This window comes from Camponotus vicinus, unplaced genomic scaffold (genome assembly GCF_025532165.1).
Source record: "Camponotus vicinus isolate PSW18456_S1 unplaced genomic scaffold, iyCamVici1.0 SCAF_1, whole genome shotgun sequence".
Taxonomy (NCBI): domain Eukaryota; kingdom Metazoa; phylum Arthropoda; class Insecta; order Hymenoptera; family Formicidae; genus Camponotus; species Camponotus vicinus.
In genome coordinates, this window is record NW_028141945.1 from 9,950,843 (window position 1) to 9,973,086 (window position 22,244).

Genomic DNA, 22,244 nt, shown 5'->3' on the forward strand with positions numbered 1-22,244 from the left:
GTTGTAAGAAAACTTATTCGATGGCGAATGATTAATATGAAAATGGCGCGTGATTATCCAAGTCAATAGTGAAGAAAAGAAAATATCCAATATAGCTTCATTCCGCTTCATTTGACGGCCGAAAGTTACACACGTATCGGAGAAAAAAACTTGTTTTCGACAAAAAAAATCAATTACGCTTAACCATCAACAGTTATGAAGGGAGTTGTCGACGAATGACGGATGGATGAAGGACAAGCGCTAAACGTGCGTTAAATCCAGTTTATATCACGTTCCTCTGCCTGGTAACAACCTCTTTCCCACTTGCTGGTGCGCTTTGATTCAATGTGTTTACAGAAGGGATCCTCAGCGACGTATAACGTTGTAATGTGTTATACGTGGCGTCGAATGCGTTATGACAGAGGGATGCGAGGCGCGTCCGAATCCTCTCTTTAGTCGCATTCGAGAGGAGGAGAACGGCGTTAACGGCGTTGCGGCACTCGAGGTGAAATTTCAGGCTTCCGAAAGCCGACATTTCCGACTCGATGCGACTCGACAAATAATTGGCCATCCGCCAAACACCGACTCTACACGTGCTAAACGTCATCGCTAGGCGAACTCGCTCGGAGAACGCGACGACGAATTTCGCCTCGTGATTTCCGTCGCGCCGCGGTGTGTCACAGCAGACATGTGACGATGAACACGTAATTCACGCGATGACACGCCGAAAGCAATAGTCGATGTATGTACAATATATACATACTATGTGCAGTCAACGATGGCTTGTGTGCAGCTACACTTCATTTTTATTAGGAGACTTGTGTCAACGACCGATTTTTTTTTTATCGACAACGAACGATGACTTGGTTGCGACATATCATAATAATTCTGAGAGAAATGATTAATCTATGAGAAAAAATTATTTGCAGCGAAATTGTGACAAATAATGTATCCAAGATATTCTAATTATTTCTTTTTTGTGTTTCTGTGAGTGAAATTTTATTTCTAACAATCAAAATATCCATTTTACTATTATTTTTCGTATATTTTAAACTCTTCTCGTGTATGCAAATTTTCAAATCAATAATAAAATTACAAGAATATTAATAAAGTAAGGAATAATAAAACAATTAAGTTTGCTGATCGATATAGAGACATTTACTATGCAACTGCAATATTAATTTTGCAGATTACCTAATTCGCTATTATAATGCCGTAATAGTTAAATGGGGCAATGGTCTGCGGTTTAATTGGGTAACGGGTTAAGCACACACAGGTGCTATTTACCACGAGCTAAGTGAACCGTAACGAAGGTAGCCCATCGAATGAAGTACTTCGGAGGTCGATTGATGAGGGAAGAGGAAACGTGTCGTTAACAAAGTAATTTTTCAAACGAGCAAGCATTATTTTCCCGAGTTAAACCGATAAATGAGTTTATTGAACACGTCGGCAAAATAAATTCGATATATAATTCGACATACAATCGCCCTATATTCGCTATATATATGTGTGTACATATACATACACGTATATGTGTATGCTTTAGATGAAGAGGTGGAAATTATATCGCACATATCCGGCATCACAAATTAGAGATAACTTCCAAGCGTGACGTGCATGAGATATCGTTATTCTCGTAATTAAAAGTGCAAAGCTCCTAGTTTGCGTCTGCTCGATAACTCTTCTAATTATTCCGAGAAGCGAATTTTGTGTAATTTATACAAGCATGCTATATCCGAACGTTGCTCTCTCTTCGGTCAATTTAGTAATGGTCAATATTTCACGCGTTTTGGTTGACGTGGGAGATTCTTCTGTTCCTTCTGGGACTCATAAAAACTCTATTTGCAAACGGGAAAGTCAATGACATTGTCTTGTATTTCAGAACATAGAAAGGTAATATCCGTTCAATCTATAACGCTGATGCGAGGAAAACTTACGCTTCTCCTGAGTATACCTTCTTAAAAATTGATGCTTTTATCACGGAACACGACGGAATCGATAAAGTCGGTGGAAACTTCTATATTCCGCTTCGAAATAACGTTAACCTGTTTTAATGTCAACAAAGTTGTGACACATCTCTCCGAGAGATATCTTTCTCTATTTTTCGTGAGAAAGAAGAGAAATTAAATAAGAGAAACCGAGCGCGCGTTTTATAGAAACCTCTGTGCTAACTAAATCTCTCTTTGTTTTCTCTTCTTGTCTTATTCTGAAAACAGCAGAACCCTCAATTTCATCTAAATTGTGCGGTAATATTTGTTCTATAAAGCATACAATGTCATAAATGACTTGATATATATTTGCAAACTAATAATTATTTAAAAATTTTAAAAATTTATTTAAATTATTCAAATTAATTTCGATTTTGTATATATTTCTAATGATACCAAAATTTGAAGAAACTAGTTGCGATGCACAAAGAATCACAATGAAGAATCAAAAACTATCAGCCGAAATTAACGAACATATATAATACACTATAAAATCAAATTCTTTTTACGAATTTTTTGACTACACTCTTGGTTATACTATTTTTATTAAAGAAAGCACTGTTTTGATTAATTAAAAACGCATTTATGAATTTGAATAAATTTACATCACAAACTGTGCAATAAATAAACAAATAAATATACATATATAAAATTAAAGAAAAACATGCAAAAATAAATAAACCTGCAATTTTTTTTCTATTTTATAAAATAAAACATTCCACAATTTTAATTTTCTTCTTTAATTTAATTCTCATATAAATCTATAGCTTAAATATATGGAGAAAAAGATATGATATTTAAAAAACGTTCGCCAATACATGTCTTATAAGACGAATAATGCGAAGATGCGAAACGACATATAATCGGATTAAGAAGCGATAGTGCAGATTGCAATGTCGCTTGCAGTAACATGAAAAAGGTGGAGATCAAGTGGGATCTTATGAGAGTAGTTCTCTTGTTCAACGAAATATAATAAATAGCATGTTGTGACCAATTCTGGCAGACCTCCAGACTGTTGCCGACATGAATCGTCGTTGGAAGTTATAAAAGGGATATGTGCTCAGGGATGTAATATTCGAAGATGTAATCGAAAATATAATGTACGAGATAAAACGGAGTAAATTTTCGTATTAAGGCGAAGAAGAATTTGAATAAACCAGCTACGGAATTTTTCAAGAAAAGATAGAATCGATTAAAATGCGTGCCAAAAACGCGTTAATGTTGTAAAGAGAAGGAGTTTTCATTTTATTTGAAATCTTTCTTCCCATAGTTATACGTGTGTGCTTTCACGACAGCCGGATTTCCCGGAATATTTTCTCGCTTCTGACGTAATGAAATATATACAGCTAAATCGACTTCCTGTTATTCAAGTAGACATATTAATCTCACAAGTGCCACTTTTTCCCTTCTCATAACTAGAAGTGGCACTGTCCCCGACGAGTTTATTAATCCGATGAGCCATGAGTGTAGAAATACGCAGTTGAACGTCGGTAGATTTATCACGCCAGTGGACGAAGACGAATGTCCTGCAGCAATTAATGACCGCTACTCCTCCACAATAAACAAAAGCACGCGCTGAAAGAATCATTGTTGATTTGATTTGTTGTTCTACGATCGCAAAATGTGATTATTAATAAAATAGGTTCAAAATTAGATTTTAAAACGAGTATCGATTGACAGGGTCTGATGGAATATATATTAATTGTAATAAATTATTTTTTTTTGTATTTAAAGATATTTTCTCGGTTCTTCCTTCGGTAATTCTCTTGATAGGATTACAATATAATCCATGCATACACATAAAAATATAATTGTTAATAAGAATAGGGATGGAGAGCATCGCATACGCAGTGTTTATATTGCGCATTCATTTTCATTTAATTGAATTCGTGACGGGTCAAGCGCGAGAACTTTAAATTGTGAGATTATCTTCGAAATCCAGTCGCTAAAACTTAAATCCTGTAAAAAGTCTTTCTCGTTTCCATTATAATTCTTTCGCCGCTTCGGTTATCTGTAAATTGATTAGCAAAGTCTGTTTAAAAAGTCGACTTTAAGTGTTGCGTAAAGACGATTAAAGCGTAGCATCGGAAACTTGTTAATCTCGTTGAAAAATTGTAGATAGGTAGCAGTATAGCTGAATTATGATCCGCGGGAAGGGGTGGGGCGAAATTACAACGACTATAACTACAGTTCGCGCTCGTTTCAGACTTCACAAGCGCAACCGTTCAAATTATTTCCTCGTTCTAGGGAAATTACTATCGTGCACTTTTTGCCGAGGTTCTTTGCATCTTTCCCGCCGACGTTATCCGACGGGCGACCGGCACGGCCCTTCCGGTAATTTGCTTTTTCCCTCCTGGTTCGCTTGCCTTCTTTCTGCAGCGTGCTGCCCGCTACTCTTCCTCTTTCTTGAAAATTTAATCGCGGAGCCGCGACGTCGCCTTTAATGCGATTCTTCGCCGCGTTCCTTCTTTTACCTTGCCTCGTTTTACCGAAGTTTTATTTCATACCGCCGACATCCGCCGACGCGAGACTTTCTAAAAGAGCCATCCGCGTCCGTTGCGGTTAATAACGGCAACCTTCTTCAAAGGACACTCGCTGAATCTTATGGAAAAAGAAGACACACGCAGATACACACACACATACGTACACGGTGTTTCGAAACTGCCGCATCGATCGCTTAATATCACCAGTGCCATCGAGAAGCCAGAATAAATCGGTTTTCGATATTAACGAATGCCATTCCATAGATTGGTTAGCGAAATTAAATACGTTCTCTAGTTTGTATGGAGCGGAATCACGGTCTAAATTTTGCAATCGTAAGCTGAATACGAGAACCAATTTCGACTCTCATTCAATTTCGTCTTGCTTCGACTCACCGTTCAAATACGTTAACATTTTAATCATGCTTACAACGAAACGTATAATATATTACCTAGTCAAGCCAGTCGTGAAATTATGGGTTATTACAAGACTTTTGCATTTTTTGTAAATCCATCATCTTCCCTCTTGGTTTTCGTAATTTGACGAGAACATCCTATAACGACCTCATAAAGTACGGAATAAATACTCATCATCAATATTGATCAGAATTTAAAGAGATTAACATAATTAATAATATATTGCATAGCGAGTCAACTTTTACAATTAATAAATTTGATTTAAACGATATAAATAAATTCTTAATACCAAGCATTATTAAAATTTATTTGTATTCAAACATAACATGTACATCGTACGTATACATGTATTTTATATTGAAATATTGATATATAAAAAGCATGAAAGAGTCATATTTTGTGATGTTACTAAATGTGATTAAAAAAAAATATATATTAAAGTTGAGTACTTTTTCGCTCTTTCATATTTTTTATTCTCACTTAACTATATTTCTACAATGCGCACGGTCGAAATCAACAACTCAAATTACTGTCTGCTCGTTTCACGTCGAATCAAATTACTTAGCCGTTGGCAGTACATAGGGTCGTAATTGCGAAGGAAACTTCTCAAAAGATGCTTAAGTTCGACGAAACTTTCTCTCTCTTAGGCTCGTTCTCAAATTTACATTTTCCATGTTCCAGCGAAGACGACTTTGCAGTCTACGGCGACTTTTACCGATGCACTGCCATCGGCGGGTATAATTAAACTTGTCGCGTATCCTTTTGGGACACCGTGTCTATTACTCCAGAATGGCTCGCGCACAGTAGCCGAGTACTACGCCGTGATCTATACCGACACGTTCCATAAAATTTCATTACCCTTTCGCGGTTCGTTAACATGCAACTACTTTCTGTTGAGCAGGAGTGAACGGATGCGCCGGACAGAATTGGCCCTGGAATGGTAACCGTGGCACGGCGATAATAATGGCCGTCGCGGCGGCCATCCTGTTCCTGATGATGACGTCGACGCTGACGATGACGGTTCCCCGTAACATAACGAATGTACCGGCGAGGAACGAGCCCACGGTTAGCAGGTAGCTCGCGGGCACCCTTCATGAAGATATCACTGCCACTATCTGATCTGATTACATCGTCCATGTAAAACCTAGTAGTCTAGGGCTTCCAGTTATGTATGTTACTATGTATAGAATAGATAGTGGAATAACGATGATTTTTATTCTCTCGAGGAGCCTATGAAACGCGGAGAAGATTGGCGTAACGCTAGCGAATCGATCGCAAGACTATCCATAACTCGTATACTGTTACTTTTGAACGTGTTGTCTTTCGATGTAAATTGTTGATCGCTCTAACGAAAAGAGGGAAATAAATGACGGATAAAGTAACGTCCGCGTGTCGAGACACAGACAGAAGAAACAGCTATCCTAAAGCAACGAAGTGAGCATGGAATCGTTACAAGCCGTGACATCAGCTTCATTTGTGTGATTAAAGAATGACAGTTTCGACAGGAGGAGGAAACACGATGGAGATTCGACTTCCGTTCACGTTTTCATTTGAATTCTCCGACGAAGTATAAATGAAATATTTATTAGTGATCGGAGTGTTCACAAAGTGTCAAATATAGATTATACACAGGGGTAACTATAATAACTGATTATACAGGGTGACCCATTTTAACTTAGGCAGCCAAATAACTCGAAAAATAAGCAAGATAGAGAAAAATGTTTTAGACAAAAGTTGTATGGTTTCGAGGGGGCCATAAGATGGTATCATTGGTTTGACCTTGAAGAGTCATTTGAAGGTCACGTGAAGGTCACTTCAATTTTTTTAAATGGAACATCCTATATATTTTTGTACATTCTTGTAGCTCATCTCGAGAGCTTTCCAAAACACTATAATTAAGTACATTTTCGTTAAGTACTTTTTGAGTTATGAGGCTTGAAATAATTTCTTAATTTTACATAAACCGTAAAATATCTTGTAAAATATTCATTTTTCGATTACCTTACCTTAATAGTTTTATGTACAAAATAATGAGAGGAATCAATTGGTGTAAAGAAAACACATAGTTGTTTCGAAGAAAAAATATGTAATTTGCAATTAACAATTCCATATTTTTTCTTAAAAACAACTATGTGTTTTCTTTACACCAATTGATTCCTCTCATTATTTTGTACATAAAAGTATTAAGGTAAGATAATCGAAAAATGAATATTTTACAAGATATTTTACGGTTTATGTAAAATTAAGAAATTATTTCAAGCATCATAACTCAAAAAGTACTTAACGGAAAGGTACTTAATTATAGTGTTTTGGAAAGCTCTCGAAATAAGCTACAAGAATGTACAAAAATATATAGGGTATTCCATTTAAAAAAATTGAAGTGACCTTCACGTGACCTTCAAATGACTCTTCAAGGTCAAACCAATGATACCATCTTATGGCCCCCTCGAAACCATACAACTTTTGTCTAAAACATTTTTCTCTATCTTGCTTATTTTTCGAGTTATTTGGCTGCCTAGGTTAAAATGGGTCACCCTGTATATAAATATATATATACATATAAAATAACGTTAGCGCAGTAACGAGCGGCGTTCTGCTCAATATTCGCTCCTTTTATGATGTCCGACAGAAAATGCATCAAGATAGGTACCGATTTGTAATCTGTACAAATTGTAATAAATTATAATACGAACTGTATATAAGAGATCTCCTGCCTTATTAACTCATCGTTCCTGCGCGATTTTACCTAGTTTAATAATTTTTTTTATATATTTATTAGAAGAATCCTTTTTCGAAGAATGAGATAAATTCAAAGGTAAGTTCATTTTATATATCTACATTATCTTCGTTGCGTGTTATCTTTTCATGCAGTAATCGTTTCATGATCTACACATGTGTTTGCTATAGCATTTTCATTCAAAGATTTAATATTTGTATGTATACTCGTATATTTTGCTCGTATAAACACTCACAATCAGGTAGTAAAGTAAGCCGGAATAATTTCAGATTCGTATGCTTTTAAGGCTAAGCCTCAATCCAGAAGATGCTTTCAAACTTTCATATCTTCAAAGTGAGTTGACATTGACTTATTCACTTTACGCGAGTACGCGCGCGTTTACACGAGGCACTCTTAGCATTCGCATCATGATGGCTTAGCATAAAAATAATTATCAGTCTGCTGCATCAAAATGGAACTTTATCTTTACAAAAATGTTTTTGCATCCCACTTTCGCGTTTCGCAGAAAGATTTTAATCCTTACGACTACCTATGTCAATTCTACGAGGATTCTAGTTGGACTAATCTGCGCTCAGATCAAAGTGCCTGACATTTAAAAACGTTCCGGCCTCTTCGAGCAAGAATACACAAAGATCTATTCATTATGCAGTATGTTAAAATAAATTTTTAATTAGTTTGTATAAATAGAGAATTTTCCAAACTAAGAATATATATGAGTTTTTTTATGTTTGTCATTTAAAAGATTACCAGCTGAAAATACAATGAAAATGTAATCAGCTTTCGTCTTTTTAAATATCACAAGGTATTATTTTCGTGCAACTTTTTAATGTAGTTGCACAAATTTTTATAATATTTTTCAATTTTCCTCGCTATAATTTTCTAAGAAGATGTGGCGAGTAGTTTAAGAAGTCTTGCCGAATACAATCCTAGGAAGAGGCGGAAGAGAAGAAAAAGAGGAAAAATGAACGAAGGAGAAGAGAAGAAAGAGAAGAAAAATGAACGAAGGAGAAGAAAAGAAAAAGGAACGAAGGAGAAGTCATGAAAGTAGACACGCATGAGCGGATTAACCACTCCAAAGGGATTGGCAAATTGCAGGAACGGGCTTATAAGCCGTAAATTAGGTTGCCCATAATTCAGCCTCTCTGCGAAACCGATGTATGACGGAAACTAGCGCTACACAGGATGGTAGGAAAGACGAAAATGTAACTGCGATCGTTGAAATTGGCGTTAATCAAACCCACATGGAAACGTAACGTTACAGGTAACCATTCGATTTGTTGCCGAAATTAAAACTCGGCTACGACTATGTGCGGTGTAAGCCGCATGTGTCTGACGTATCGCACGTGCCGCACGTACGGTTCCACTACTTAACGTCGCGTGACACATGGCTCGCAGAAACCTTGATTCGAACTACTTGCTCCGATTTATCGGAGCTATATTTGATATCGTTTCGCGTACTAGAATTATTGTTATACTTTTTGCATTATATTATATGTAAACAGTTCTAAACGTGAAAGAATAAAAAATGATATATATATATATATATATATATATATATATATGATAATAAAAAATGAGATATATATATATATATATATATATATATATATATATATATCTCTCTCTCATTTTTTATTCTTTCACGTTTAGGACTGTTTACATATAATATAATGCAAAAAGTATAACAATAATTCTAGTACGCGAAACGATATCAAATATCTATAATATATATATTATAGATTTATAAATAAAACTTATTTACAAAACTATTTCAGAAACATGAATACAATGGTAAGTACAATAAAATTTATAAAGTTAATTAAATCTTAATTTTTTCCTATTTCAAAATTTAATTATATATATAATTAATATAAATAATGTATATTTAATTAAATTACATATATAATATTAATTTAATTATAAAATTAAGAATCCAAATGTAAGATAAATTTGCATGTGCAGACAATTAAAAATTAATAGATTTGTTTATCTCAATAACTTGAACGTTTCCTAATTAAGTTAATACAATGTGTAACACAATACGTCTCTGCTGTTCTGTTGTTTCTATTGTGTTAATAGTAGTAATAGAATAGCTCAGAACTTTCACAAGAATTATATCCCGGTGGTATAATATATAATTTGCATTGATATATACTGAATAGTTGACTACACACTTCTCTTGAGTACTACATCTATTTCAATAATTGAAGAATTAATACCTCTCCAAGAGTATTAAGGACAACCGCGCGCGAATACCTTGAAGCAGGTCTTATCGTAAAGCCCTGGACATCTTATCCGATGAAAGTTTATACCGAACTGAAACTATCTATTACTCTTAGAGTTCGTTGAATCGTGTTTCGGAAAGAAGAAGAAGAAGAAGACAAAGAGGAACAGGGAAAAGCTGCAGATCGTCATTCCGATACTTAATCCACTCGGCTACGAGGCATCAAATTACTTTTAGTAGAATCTAAAAGCTTTGCTTTCCAAAAATGTCTTGTCATTTCATAAAACTGCCGTTGTACGCAATGTTGTTACACGATTTATAGAGATTAATGTACTGATTGAAATGCACTTGCATCTCGTTTGTTCAACCATATTGCACATTATTATCATTGTCATAATATACATCTTTCATTATAAAATGAAGTATTTTATTTAATATCAGTGATATAATTTTCATTTATTTTCAATACTACAAATTTAATACATACATAGTAAAAAGTAAAATGTTAATTATAACATTTTTCACACGTCCAGAAAGTCCACTCTAAATTTTAAATTAAAATAATTCATTCGTCGTATGTTACTTATTGACAAACTAAAAATGTTAAATAATTGACACAATACTTTACATTTACTTTTGTTCTCGTGACTTTAAGTGTAATGTAAAAATAACATACAAATTAATTAAAAATTACATGAAAAAATAGTTACAATAACTCGTAAGAAATGTTGAGGACATTAACATAAGTGCAATTATTTTAACTTAAATTATTTGTAATAGAAACATTTGATTTTAGTAAATTTGATTATTTTTGTATGTCAAAGTTCAAGATTATTTGAAGATTCACTTTAACTTTTCTTAGAATGTTAAACTGACTTTGAGACATGTTGATTGTTTAAAATGATTATGTTAAAAATATTCAAAATAATATTCCATTTCTAAGAGACATATACAAAGTGTTAAGTTATGAAGTTGACATAAATGTAACACATGAAAACGTTATAAAAATAATAATATATAAGTTGTATATTAATTTTACATTAAAGTACTAATCAAAACGTGATAACGCAAGAAAATTTTAACACATGGACGCACAATTTTTTACTGTGTAATTTTAATACTACAAATATTATAAATTTTTTATAAATTCGAAATTTTGTTTACAGATATTAGATCAAGTTTTTCGTTTCTCTTATTTAAAAAGTGCTGTAACTAAATATGGATGTTGTAACTATACACACACATATTTGAAAAACACATACATATAAAAAACAATCGCTGCCATCAATTTACTTCGTTTACGCATAGTAAAAATCGGAAAGCATTGGACCATCTCGTTAACGATTTCTGCAATTCAAGCACGCTTTGGATAACTGGATGCGTCAAAATCCGTAACCAGCGACGATAGCTAGCGTTCGTTACATTCACGTTAGTTATCTCCAAGCGACTAGTTTCGTCCAATTAAAGTCATATAACAAGAACGACTAAAGAATACAAATCCTAACATTTACGGCGAAAAATCTGACAATGTTGAAGTGTCCTAAAAATGAATTGTGTCAACGCGTTCTAATTGAAGTATAATTGGAGCATTGGCTACTTCGCTCCGATGCATTTCTGTGACAATATAAAAAATGTGATTCGTTACACATTGAATAATTCTTTTTAATAATTATTTCTCTCTTATCAATTGTCACACAAGAGAGAGTCTCAAAGTATAATACTATACTTTGTACTAAACTCCTAGTTTCATCCACAACGCAACTTGAATTGCTAGTTTAAGTCCCGATCTAGCACGAGTCTTAGGTCAGACTCGGTTAACGTGAGTTTCCATTGGCGAAGTTTGGTCGAGTTAAAGAGATCTAGTGCACATTGAAACAAGACATTATATATTCAAACTGCGATATAACATGCCTCGAAATAGCGAGAGAAAACGAATCAGATTAACATGAAAATTAACATAAATGATGGCGAAAATAATTATAAATTGTCACTCAATATATCGAGGATAATCTATTTTGATCAAGACACAAGCGATTTTGATATTGCTCCAACTATTCTAGAACTCTAATCATAGGATGAATCTAAGTATAGTTTTTCATTTGCGCCGGAAAGATCAATAAATATCATTGATTTGTTATAGCAAAAAGAGGTTGATGAACGAGAGACGAAATTGTCCGAAATGTAATACGTAGCGGAACAAAGAAAAAGAATCACGGCAGAGATGGACGAAAGGAAAAGCGGCAAAAAGTGGCAAAAACGGAGCACGATAAGGGAAGCACGAACACGCAAGACTGCCGACTTGGCACGCTAGAAGTGAGAGGATATGGACCGTTTCCGTAAACCATCAAGAAATTGCATTAACATGGTTATCGCCGACAGCAAAGGCAGAAAATTCCCTTAGGATTCGTGCGGCTCCTCACTGCGGAAAAACTTCGTAAGAAAAAAAAGCGCGACAAGACGAGGAAAGTTGAAAAGTTAACGGTTAATAAGTCTCCTCCACTGAGAAATTTCACAACAAATATTTGTTTTCTCACTATTTGCATTTTTTACCGTCTCTCAAAAATTTTGAAGAAAAAAAAATTTATACAAAAAATATTTTTATACAAAAATTTGGAAGATTTAGAGATTGCGCTGTCTGATAAAATGATATTTGCACTCGTATATTATCGGCAGCTTGTTTATGTAATTTGTAATAATTCTTCTTTGCTTTAAATAAAGAACTGTAAAAATATCCGCGAAAATGAAAGAACAACTGTCTTTCGATAAATCGACATGAAATTAATTCGAATATAAAAAGAATATTTAAAGAGGTGGTACGTCATTAAAATAGTTTAAACAAGGACAACGATCTGTATTCTCGAGAACATTAGCAGCATCGATTCCGAATCGGCTAAAATGCAAACGCAAACGATCCGTAATTGGCGATAAACTGTTCGAGTGGAAAAAAAATTAACGGACAAAAAAGGATCATGTGCGATCTTCCCTTTTCTCTGCCGCGAATTTATTTACGCTTTCCTCTTTCGCAATTTTCTATTTTTTATCCCTTCAAGTCAGACAAATTAATCGCCCTTTCGGTAATTTCCGCTTTGCGTACTCCGATTTTAGCAAAGTAGAGCGTGGACAGTAAACGACTGATTGCGCGAGCAAAAAAAAGGAGGCTATGGAATAATCGAATTACCCAATTATGCGAAAATTTTTGTCCTCCGTCTGATTCATGCGTGCCGGCATTTAAAATTCATTAATTAATTACGTGAGGAAGACTGACCGCACAAGTGTAACCGGACAAAAAAGTTCTCGGGCAAAAATGGATCCCGGCATACAAAAGTGCGACAAACTAGACCGGCCTGATGAGCCTTGATGATACCAACCATTTGCACTTTTAATTAAACGTCGTGACAAAGCAATAAATTGGCGTAATAAATTGGTGCCGCCAGTTCGGACATTGTGTGGCGGCATAGATGATATGAATTGCTTGAGCAGTGTAAAAAGTAAGAGTAAAATTAAGCAAATTAAATTTAATGACGAGCAAAACTTTTACCTTTGACACTATCGTTATTATTATATCACGATATTTGTGTATAATGTAACGAGAAAAGGATAAGAAGACGAAAGTTTAATTAAAAGAGATGTATGCGCAAAACAATTAAATTTATATCAATTGCAATCTGTAAAATTAAATAGAAATAATGCACATCATGCATTATATTTGTTGAAATAACAAAATTGTCTGCAATTTCTCTCTTGTTACACTTGTCGATACCAGGTTGCGGTTGTATGTATCAGAGATCAATATCGTGATTCTTTGTTTATTCAAAAACAAAAATGGCAAATTCCAGAAAATAATGCAACATTATGCATCTCATTAACAAAACCGTTGTACGTATATATGAGTCGCGTACCAATATAATAAGAAAATGTTTGCGCGCATAATATTGTGCGAAACACTGCAAGACCGTGACTTCGAGACAAATCATGATTTCTGTGTTCCCTTTTCTTTTTACGAAAATAATAATGGAACAGCAAATATTAATATTCGCGCGATGCTCCGATAAATCCTTATAATATATTCAAATCTTTTTGCTTGTTTCAATTTTTATTCCATTAAAACGCAACGCGGCGATATGTCGCGCCGCTGCAAGTCGCGACGACACTATTAGCATAATAATTTAACGTGCCGTCGGTTCGAGAAATAACTACTTAACAAGTTAGACAAGCTTAACCCGCGAGAGAGATAAGGCAGGAACGGACATTCTTGGCACAATAAATTGAATCATTGAATATAATTTTATGTCCTATTCCTTTTATTCTCAACCGTCTATTTTACGCTCGCTTCAGGAGCATAATACGCTCAAACAAGAGTCTATGCATTTCGCTTATCCACTGTCAAAATCATATGAGTTTATAATAGTCATATCGCGAACACATTTAAGATATATATATATTATATAGATTTGGGGTCGCTGACCACTTTCGATCGTTTCGTATCATCATCTCGAAATACGATCATAACCGACCGAAACGTACGAGTCGACAGTCATAATTACTTAACAAATTATTCGCGCGACAGACGCTTAATTAAATCGTGGAAGGCAGAACGGAACGTTACCCGCGCTAGAAGCTAATCCATCACGATTAGCAGCCGCTGTTTCTAATTTGACGCTCTCGACGTTCTCCATATACATACACGTGTCCGATAATGCCAGCGTGCATTTATCATCGGATTAATAGCGAGGTGCCTCCGCTATTACGAGACTCCGCGACTGGCTTGGCCAACGTTTATCACTGACCTATCAATTCGCATTCTACAGCTAGGTTCAACGATATGCTAGACACGTGTCATTTCAAGAAGCTTATATATAGCGCATATCTATAGCTAAATCCTAATCTATAATCTGTATATCTCTACACAGTAAAAAATTATGCGTCCATGTGTTAAAATTTTCTTGTGTTACCACGTTTTGATTAGTACTTTAATGCAAAATTAACATACAACCTATATGTTATTATTTTCATAACGTTTTCATGTGTTACATTTATGTCAACTTCATAACTTAACATTTTGTATATGTCTCTTAGAAATGGAATATTATTTTGAGTATTTTTAACATAACTGTTTTAAACAATTAACATGTCTCAAAGTCAGTTTAATATTCTAAGATAAGTTAAAGTGAATCTTCAAATAATCTTGAACTTTGACATACAAAATAATCAAATTTATTAAAATCAAATGTTTCTATTACAAATAATTTAAGTTAAAATAATTACTGTTATATGTTAATGTCCTCAACATTTCTTACGAGTTATTGTAACTATTTTTTCATGTTCTAATTTTTAATTAATTTGTATGTTATTTTTACATTACACTTAAAGTCACGAGAACAAAAATAAATGTAAAGTATTGTGTCAATTATTTAACATTTTTAGTTTGTCAATAAGTAACATACGAATGAATTATTTTAACTTAAAATTTAGAGTGGACTTTCTGGACGTGTGAAAAATGTTATAATTAACACTTTACTTTTTACTGTGTATCATTTAAAAGTACCAGTTTTCGCGAAAGACATGCTTGCAGAGCGAAATGAGATATTTGTGGACAGGTAATTTTTATGTAGGATGAACATAAATGGATGATTTTAAACTGTTACAATCAAGTAAATGCAGCTGCACAAAACACGAGCCTATTAATCTATTATTACGAGCCAATTAGCGTCACGTTTATCACTGACCGATCAAATTTTCCCATATTCAATGGAGGTTCAATGATACATCAGCGTGCTATGCAAGCGTCATTTCGGAGAGGCATCATTTTCCAAAATTATATCATTGTAACATTAGGTGATAATTCGCTCTATAGCTAATATAATCACACAAAGTTCCCTCAGAGTGAGAATATGAATATATATGATTATGATGCATAATAATACACTCAAAATATCCTTCAATGTATCGATATTATCGATTTAATAAGTACGCGTATTAATTCCTCCATTGTCGGTTTCTGCACTTGTATTTTTCGCGTTTAACAAACAATATCATTTATGCCACAAAATAGGCTTTATTTATTTCGAGACTCGAGAATATATTCATCAGAGTATGGAAAACAATAAACCGCGGTGAAAATTATCAATGATTCTGCATAGAAATTTTATTTAATATCATCGAATATTGACACGTGTCTCGTATGATCGACGTATCTAACAGAGATTGATGGAAGCAGAGCAGAAATGCAATGTTCAACATATATTAATAATGTATACGCATTATATTTTGTGAAATGTACGTTGTTTATTTCCCCTATAAGTCCCCCCTGCGAAAAAAAATGGAAATGCGATATCCTACTCTCTCGAAGGATTTCACGTTGATGTGTCGTATAATCGCTACGTAAAGCTCGCTTTAAACGATCTATAATTTAAAACAAAAATACATTGTATAATTCCCTATAAATGTGTGCATTCTGATACGTATTTTGCATATATATGCGCGTATTTTGCCTCTTGAAATATTTTCCGTGTCACGCGATGCGTAAAATTATTTATAGACATCTATTCCGGATTTTGTCGCAAATTATAGACTTATAATCCAAATAAAGCCGAGCTTAGGAAGAAAATATATTTACCTCCGACTGCTTATAACGCCAACATTCAAGCGGATTAATTATGAATGAGACTCGATATATATAGGGGAGAGACAGAAGAGGACTGTAATCAGCTGTAATCAGCTATCGGAGACATTTAATAGCGTGCGTCGAACAAGACGACGACCTTAGTTAACTCAACGACCGTCGCTATAACCGTTATCATTATCATTCCGTACGCCACGTAACGGACTATCTCGTCTCGTGCACTGGTGAGCGACGGCACCGGTAATATTGCAGTCTCACATAGAAGAGACCAGGCTTGGTTGCAGCGTCGACGATGGGCATCGACAATTAAAATACACGCCGGCATCGTTAATCTTCACGCATACACAGCAGCAGTAACAGCTTAATGCACATCCAGAGCACATGGTTGGCGATACCGATGCGAACGGACTTTGTGTTGTTGCAACGCGATGAGGCAGTGATGAGATGACGCGCGAGTCAGACGCAGCACGTATACAATAGAGCGAAGGGTTCCTGTTGGTGAACACCAGGTAACGTTTACAGGAAACATTCAAAACTATTTCTCTCCAATTTCAATGAGTTCCGGGTATGCGTATTACAGAGCTTCGCCAAATAGCCTGCTATATACGTTCAGTAATTTTAGAACAAGTTTAGAAATTGTGAAACATTTCCACGCGGGAGATATTTCGATCTCTCGCCCGACATACATCATCGAAACTGTTGAAACGGTCGGGAAAAGAGTTGGATAATGTTGGGTTGAATTTTCAACGAAGCTCCCTTTAGTTTATTCGCGCTTCCAGTGACGATCTGTTTGGCGGAAACTCCCGAAGCGGCGGAATCTACCGCAAGTAATTGCGGGATTGCGATAGTCTTAAGCCAATCCTGTTAGTTCTTGTCTTATCCCGTCTTATCTTATTTGTTTTATCCGACAAGTAAGATAGGATGTCTCTCGGCGAATATTTCCGTCAGCAGCCGAGAACAGTATGCACATGCGCGCATAACAAGAACTTAAGTAAAAGGGAAATTCTAGTTTAATAATCTATTGTTTTCCAGATGTATTCTCTCTCGTCAAATATTTTCAAATTTATTACATTTTAATTAGTCGGGTATTTTTGATGGTTTTATTTCAAATATATTTTTTTATTAGTTTACTATTATTAATTGCAAGCAGTTACAATTTTGCTTTTCTTGTTGCATAATAAGCGTGTAATTATAAATCCAGATCATATAAATATAAAAAATTATTTTATATTCTTTCTTTAAGTATATTTTATGTAAAAATATTTGAGAAAAAATATGTTGATAAAGATATTTATTTTTTATACAATATTTTTTTTATATTATGCGACAACCCCAGTAATATTACATCATATCGCGTAAGAGTTCAACTAATTTGCGAACACGTGATTAAGACAATTGTTCTTTAAATGCAGATCGATCGCTAAGAATCATATGTGACATTACGCACGTATGAATCGTTACTTGAATCATGCTAATATTACACTATTGCACGCTCGAGAAACGCGGGTATTCCATTCCGTTTATGAGCGAGCTCATACGTTAATTGGCTATTGCACAACACGCCGATACGTAAATGGAGTGGCCAATTATGCGACGATGTAAACAACAATCCGGCGCAGATACTAGCAATACAAACGAAGCGATTGATGCACCGTGCAGATCTGCTCTCCTATCTCCTATCTGTCGCATCATGTCGTAATACTGTCAATGCTAATGCAACAGAGGTGACAGCAAGTGATGCTAAATAGGAGATATTCGAGAATTACGCCACTCTTTTCACTGCGGCTTTTCCGATTAATTTAGAATCAAATTTAATTAAAGTCGAAAACTATATTATAAAATATAATTAATAGATGCAATTAAATATTTACTTATCTTTCAAAAATATAATAAAATATGATTATATTATATTTTATAAATAAAATTATTTATAAAATATATTTATTATTAATTATTATTATTTATAAAATATATTTTTATTAATTTATTATTATAAATATATATTTTAAAAATATAATTATATTATATTTTTAATATTTATAGTATAAATATTTAATAAGTAAAATTATAAATCTCCTCTAAAAAATATTTTTTGTTTAGATATAAATTTTTATAAATTGTGGTAAAAACGAAAAAGCTGTTTCTTGTATAAATATAATCTAAATAATAAGTTTCATAAATATTGAAATATATATGTATATGTTACAACAAGAAAATAAATAAATTTATATATCATGCAAATTTATTTGTTGTTGATAAATAGTACGCATTAAACATAAAAATCTGGATTGTGTGTGCAATATTTGAAAATATTATTATATTAAAATAGCTTACTGTTTGCATATTCGATTCTAATTGAATAATTAATTAATACCGCTCATCCGGGATCGATCCATTTCGTGATGATTCGTAAATAGTTAAAAAATTTCAGAACAATAGAGGCAATTTTTGATTCTAATACGAAATATAGTCGCATTATATGGAACATTAGAAAATCAAACAAATGAAATTTAGTATCACATACATATTCAAGCTTAAATCTCGGTCCTGCTTCGTTGTGACGGATAATAATATGATAATACGTCACATAAAGCACATGACGTGCCGTGGCCTTCCCCCTCCAGCCGCGCGATACAAGGACGCGGTGTACGTAAACAATCAAATCTCACATGACGTGGTAGAACAGTATAAGCAGTCGACATAGTAACAGCTCTGCTGCCACGAAATATTTAATTAATGTAATAAATTTAAAGAACATTTCTTCGAATTTTAAATTAATTATTAACAAATGGTTAGGATATCACGGGTTACTTTAACCGCTCGATTTTGTGATTGGTATTACGTTCTCTCGAAAATGATATATAAACAAATTATATCTAAATCGATAAAAAATTAAATCTAAGAAGGAGCCTTAGAAGCATTATTAAACAAACTAAAAATCATTTGTGAAGAAACGATTCGATAAAACGATTCAACCCGCGTAATTAATTAACTCTCGTGATTGACGATTCGTAAGTGTACCGAAGCTATTTATCAAAGCAATTATTTCGCACAATTTATATATTTTAAGTATAAATCAAAACGATGAGAAATAGGAATTATAAATTATTGTTATATCGATTGATTATAGTTGTGCATAATTGCAGTTTCTTTTACGATGCTTTCGAATATATTTTGTTTGAAATTGTTCGTTGATTTAAACATATAATTTGCCAATTATTTTCGGATTGAGAGGGCATAAAATAAACAAATCGATCGAATAAAAAATTCAAGCAAAAAAGCTAACATTATATCAATCATTTCTTAATAATTAGTTGAAATTTAAAAAATATAGAACATATATACATATATTTCTTTTATCAATTTATATTATAATACATTAAATATTTCATGGCAGCTACAAAATTAGTGTTATATTATGTTTGACTCTTGCGCGCTGTTGTTTACACCTTGTTATTATTCACGCAGCAAGACTCGAGTACAGAGGCGGTTGTAAGACGCTCCGTACGCGTCATGGGTATTATATTTTTTAATATTCAATTGTTCCTTACGATTATTAAAACACGTGAGTGCTCTTGTGTTCTCTCGTTAAAATATAATAAAGCGTGTATGATTAAAGTCGATAGTACCGTACAAAGTGCGCATGCGATCGTAATTAACGTGAGTGAGTGTCACAAGTGAGTGCAACGAAGGAGCAATCGGACAAGGATGATAGACTTGGGGAAGCATCGGCCGACAGCGGAGCAACTCTAAGATAAGCAGTTTTGACTTACGTAAGTAATTATTTTTTACTTCTAAAATTGATTGTTTGTTTATTTCCACGCTAGTAATTGTACACAATTGTATAGTGCAAGATATACTTTTTAATTTAATTTTGAGAAATATATTTAGAGAGTATTAATAATAATAATAATAACTATAAAATTATTCTGCACGCAATTAAATTTACCCCTCTCTTAAATAATGTATCTCTCTTTTAATTAAATATTTAATAAATAAAATTACATAATTGTCTCTCTCTAAATAATATTTTGGTCAAGTATGTCTTTATAAAAGATAATAATTAATTTATGATAATTAAAAATCTATTTCTTAGATAAATAATCACATACATAAAAACATATATATACTCAACTCTGCATTTTATTAAATATTGTGGCATTTTTTAAAATGCCTGTATGATGTATGAAAAATAGTTTGCTAAGAATCAGGACTCGAAAGAGCAAACCGATATCGTTAAAAGATTCTTTCTTTTATTAGTAACTTATTATTCCTGAGATCCAATATCTAGGATGTATAATGATCTCTAAATTGTGTATCATATTGTTCAATGACGATATAGTCCTTTTGATTGATTCATCTTGATGAGAGACGGTATCATCGCGACCTTCGACAGTCGCAGCTGCGCTCGTCCCCGAGAATAATGTTCAAAAATGAAACATCACGATAGATAAAAAATACCGGCAGCTGCGACGCAAAATGTGCAGTAAATTGAACGGCGCCATTAAATTATCAGGACGTGAGGCGTTTCAGCGCTACTTTTTTTTAGTTCGCCAGCCCCTTTAACGCGAAATTATATTTCCATTACGCACGACTGTATTTAAGCCATTATGCGTGATCGTTGCCGCACTTTTCACTGAAACGCGATTAACCTAGATTCGCCAGATGTTCCGCGCAGGGCACGATTCATATCTCAGTCTTCTGACACTCTTGAAAATACGGATAATTATGAAAATGCATAAATCATTTGAGATGCACGGTAAAGATAGCCGAATATTCGTGACTGCAAGCTGTAGGAAATGAAAGCTGATCCAATAATCGCTATAATCTTTAATTAACTTAAGATAATTTTTCCAGAAGGAATTTCAAGACTTTGATTATTTCGTACCGCTTTCTTTGCACTTTTTTTTTTCTCTCGAATAACATTATTAAATGCGATGAAATTACGTCTTCTACCGTTGTAACTGCAATTTATAGAAAGGAGTCTTGCGTGCGCGCCAGTATCTTCTCGTAGATTTTCACGATGCAGCGCACGGAGAAATAGCATCGTTACAAAAATAATCACGACTGTGTATCACAAGGCGGAAAGAAAGAAAGAAAGAAAGAAAGAGCGAGAGAAAAGAGAGTGAACGCCAGGGGAAAACTGTGCGGAGATATAAATCGGGTCGAAGATAATTTAACTGTACTCCTAATTAATGTTACCGGGATAATTACGTTTTCCGTACAATTTGCAAGTACGCGGGCGGGAGGAAGGTGAGACAATGGTCGCCAATATCGAATCGCTTGATGCCACACATTCCCGCGATGGAAAGTGAAAAGCGTGTTCGCACTACATTAATTTCTGCTTGGAATTAAATTCCGGAAGAACGCGATTCTCTTACGCCAAATTAAATCTTTTTCATATCCGATCTGACATATACATTACCTTCTTAACGGATCATTTATCTTATTTAATATTTCCGTACTCGCTATCATTCTCTGAAACAGAAATTAATGAAGGCGAGGATTGTGTTAAAACTGGTACAAGTTCCAGCAAGCATAGATATTTGTAATAGCATAGCACTTGATATAATATTCTCGCAGAAAGAGTTTTCAACAGTGGTATCAATTCCAATCCTTACTCGAGTCATCCTTAAGATTACGTATAAAATCATATATAGAAATTAATTAGTAAAAGCGCGCTACAAATAATGTAAATTTAATTTCTCTTAATTTTGGATGGCAATTTAAAGGAATTTAATACTGCTTTGTATTAAAAGATTAATATAAAAGAATTTTTCGCCTCTCCAATCTTTTT

The 22,244-nt window shown here is 33.9% G+C and overlaps 2 protein-coding genes across 5 annotated transcripts in view; one reads left to right on the forward strand and one right to left on the reverse strand.

Moving 5' to 3' along the window:
• The window catches only part of LOC145973286 (uncharacterized), a 165,698-nt gene extending 159,127 nt beyond the window's left edge, over window positions 1–6,571 (forward strand). For all 3 annotated transcript variants that reach the window (XM_083102569.1, XM_083102560.1, XM_083102554.1), the window contains one exon: window positions 5,766–6,571. In XM_083102569.1, the coding sequence (XP_082958695.1) occupies window positions 5,766–5,941 (176 nt within the window). In that variant the 3' untranslated portion in view covers window positions 5,942–6,571. The remainder of the gene's footprint in view (window positions 1–5,765) is intronic.
• Window positions 1–22,244, reverse strand: part of Kl-3 (dynein heavy chain 8, axonemal kl-3) — a 207,218-nt gene that overhangs the window by 75,805 nt on the left and 109,169 nt on the right. The window lies entirely within an intron of this gene.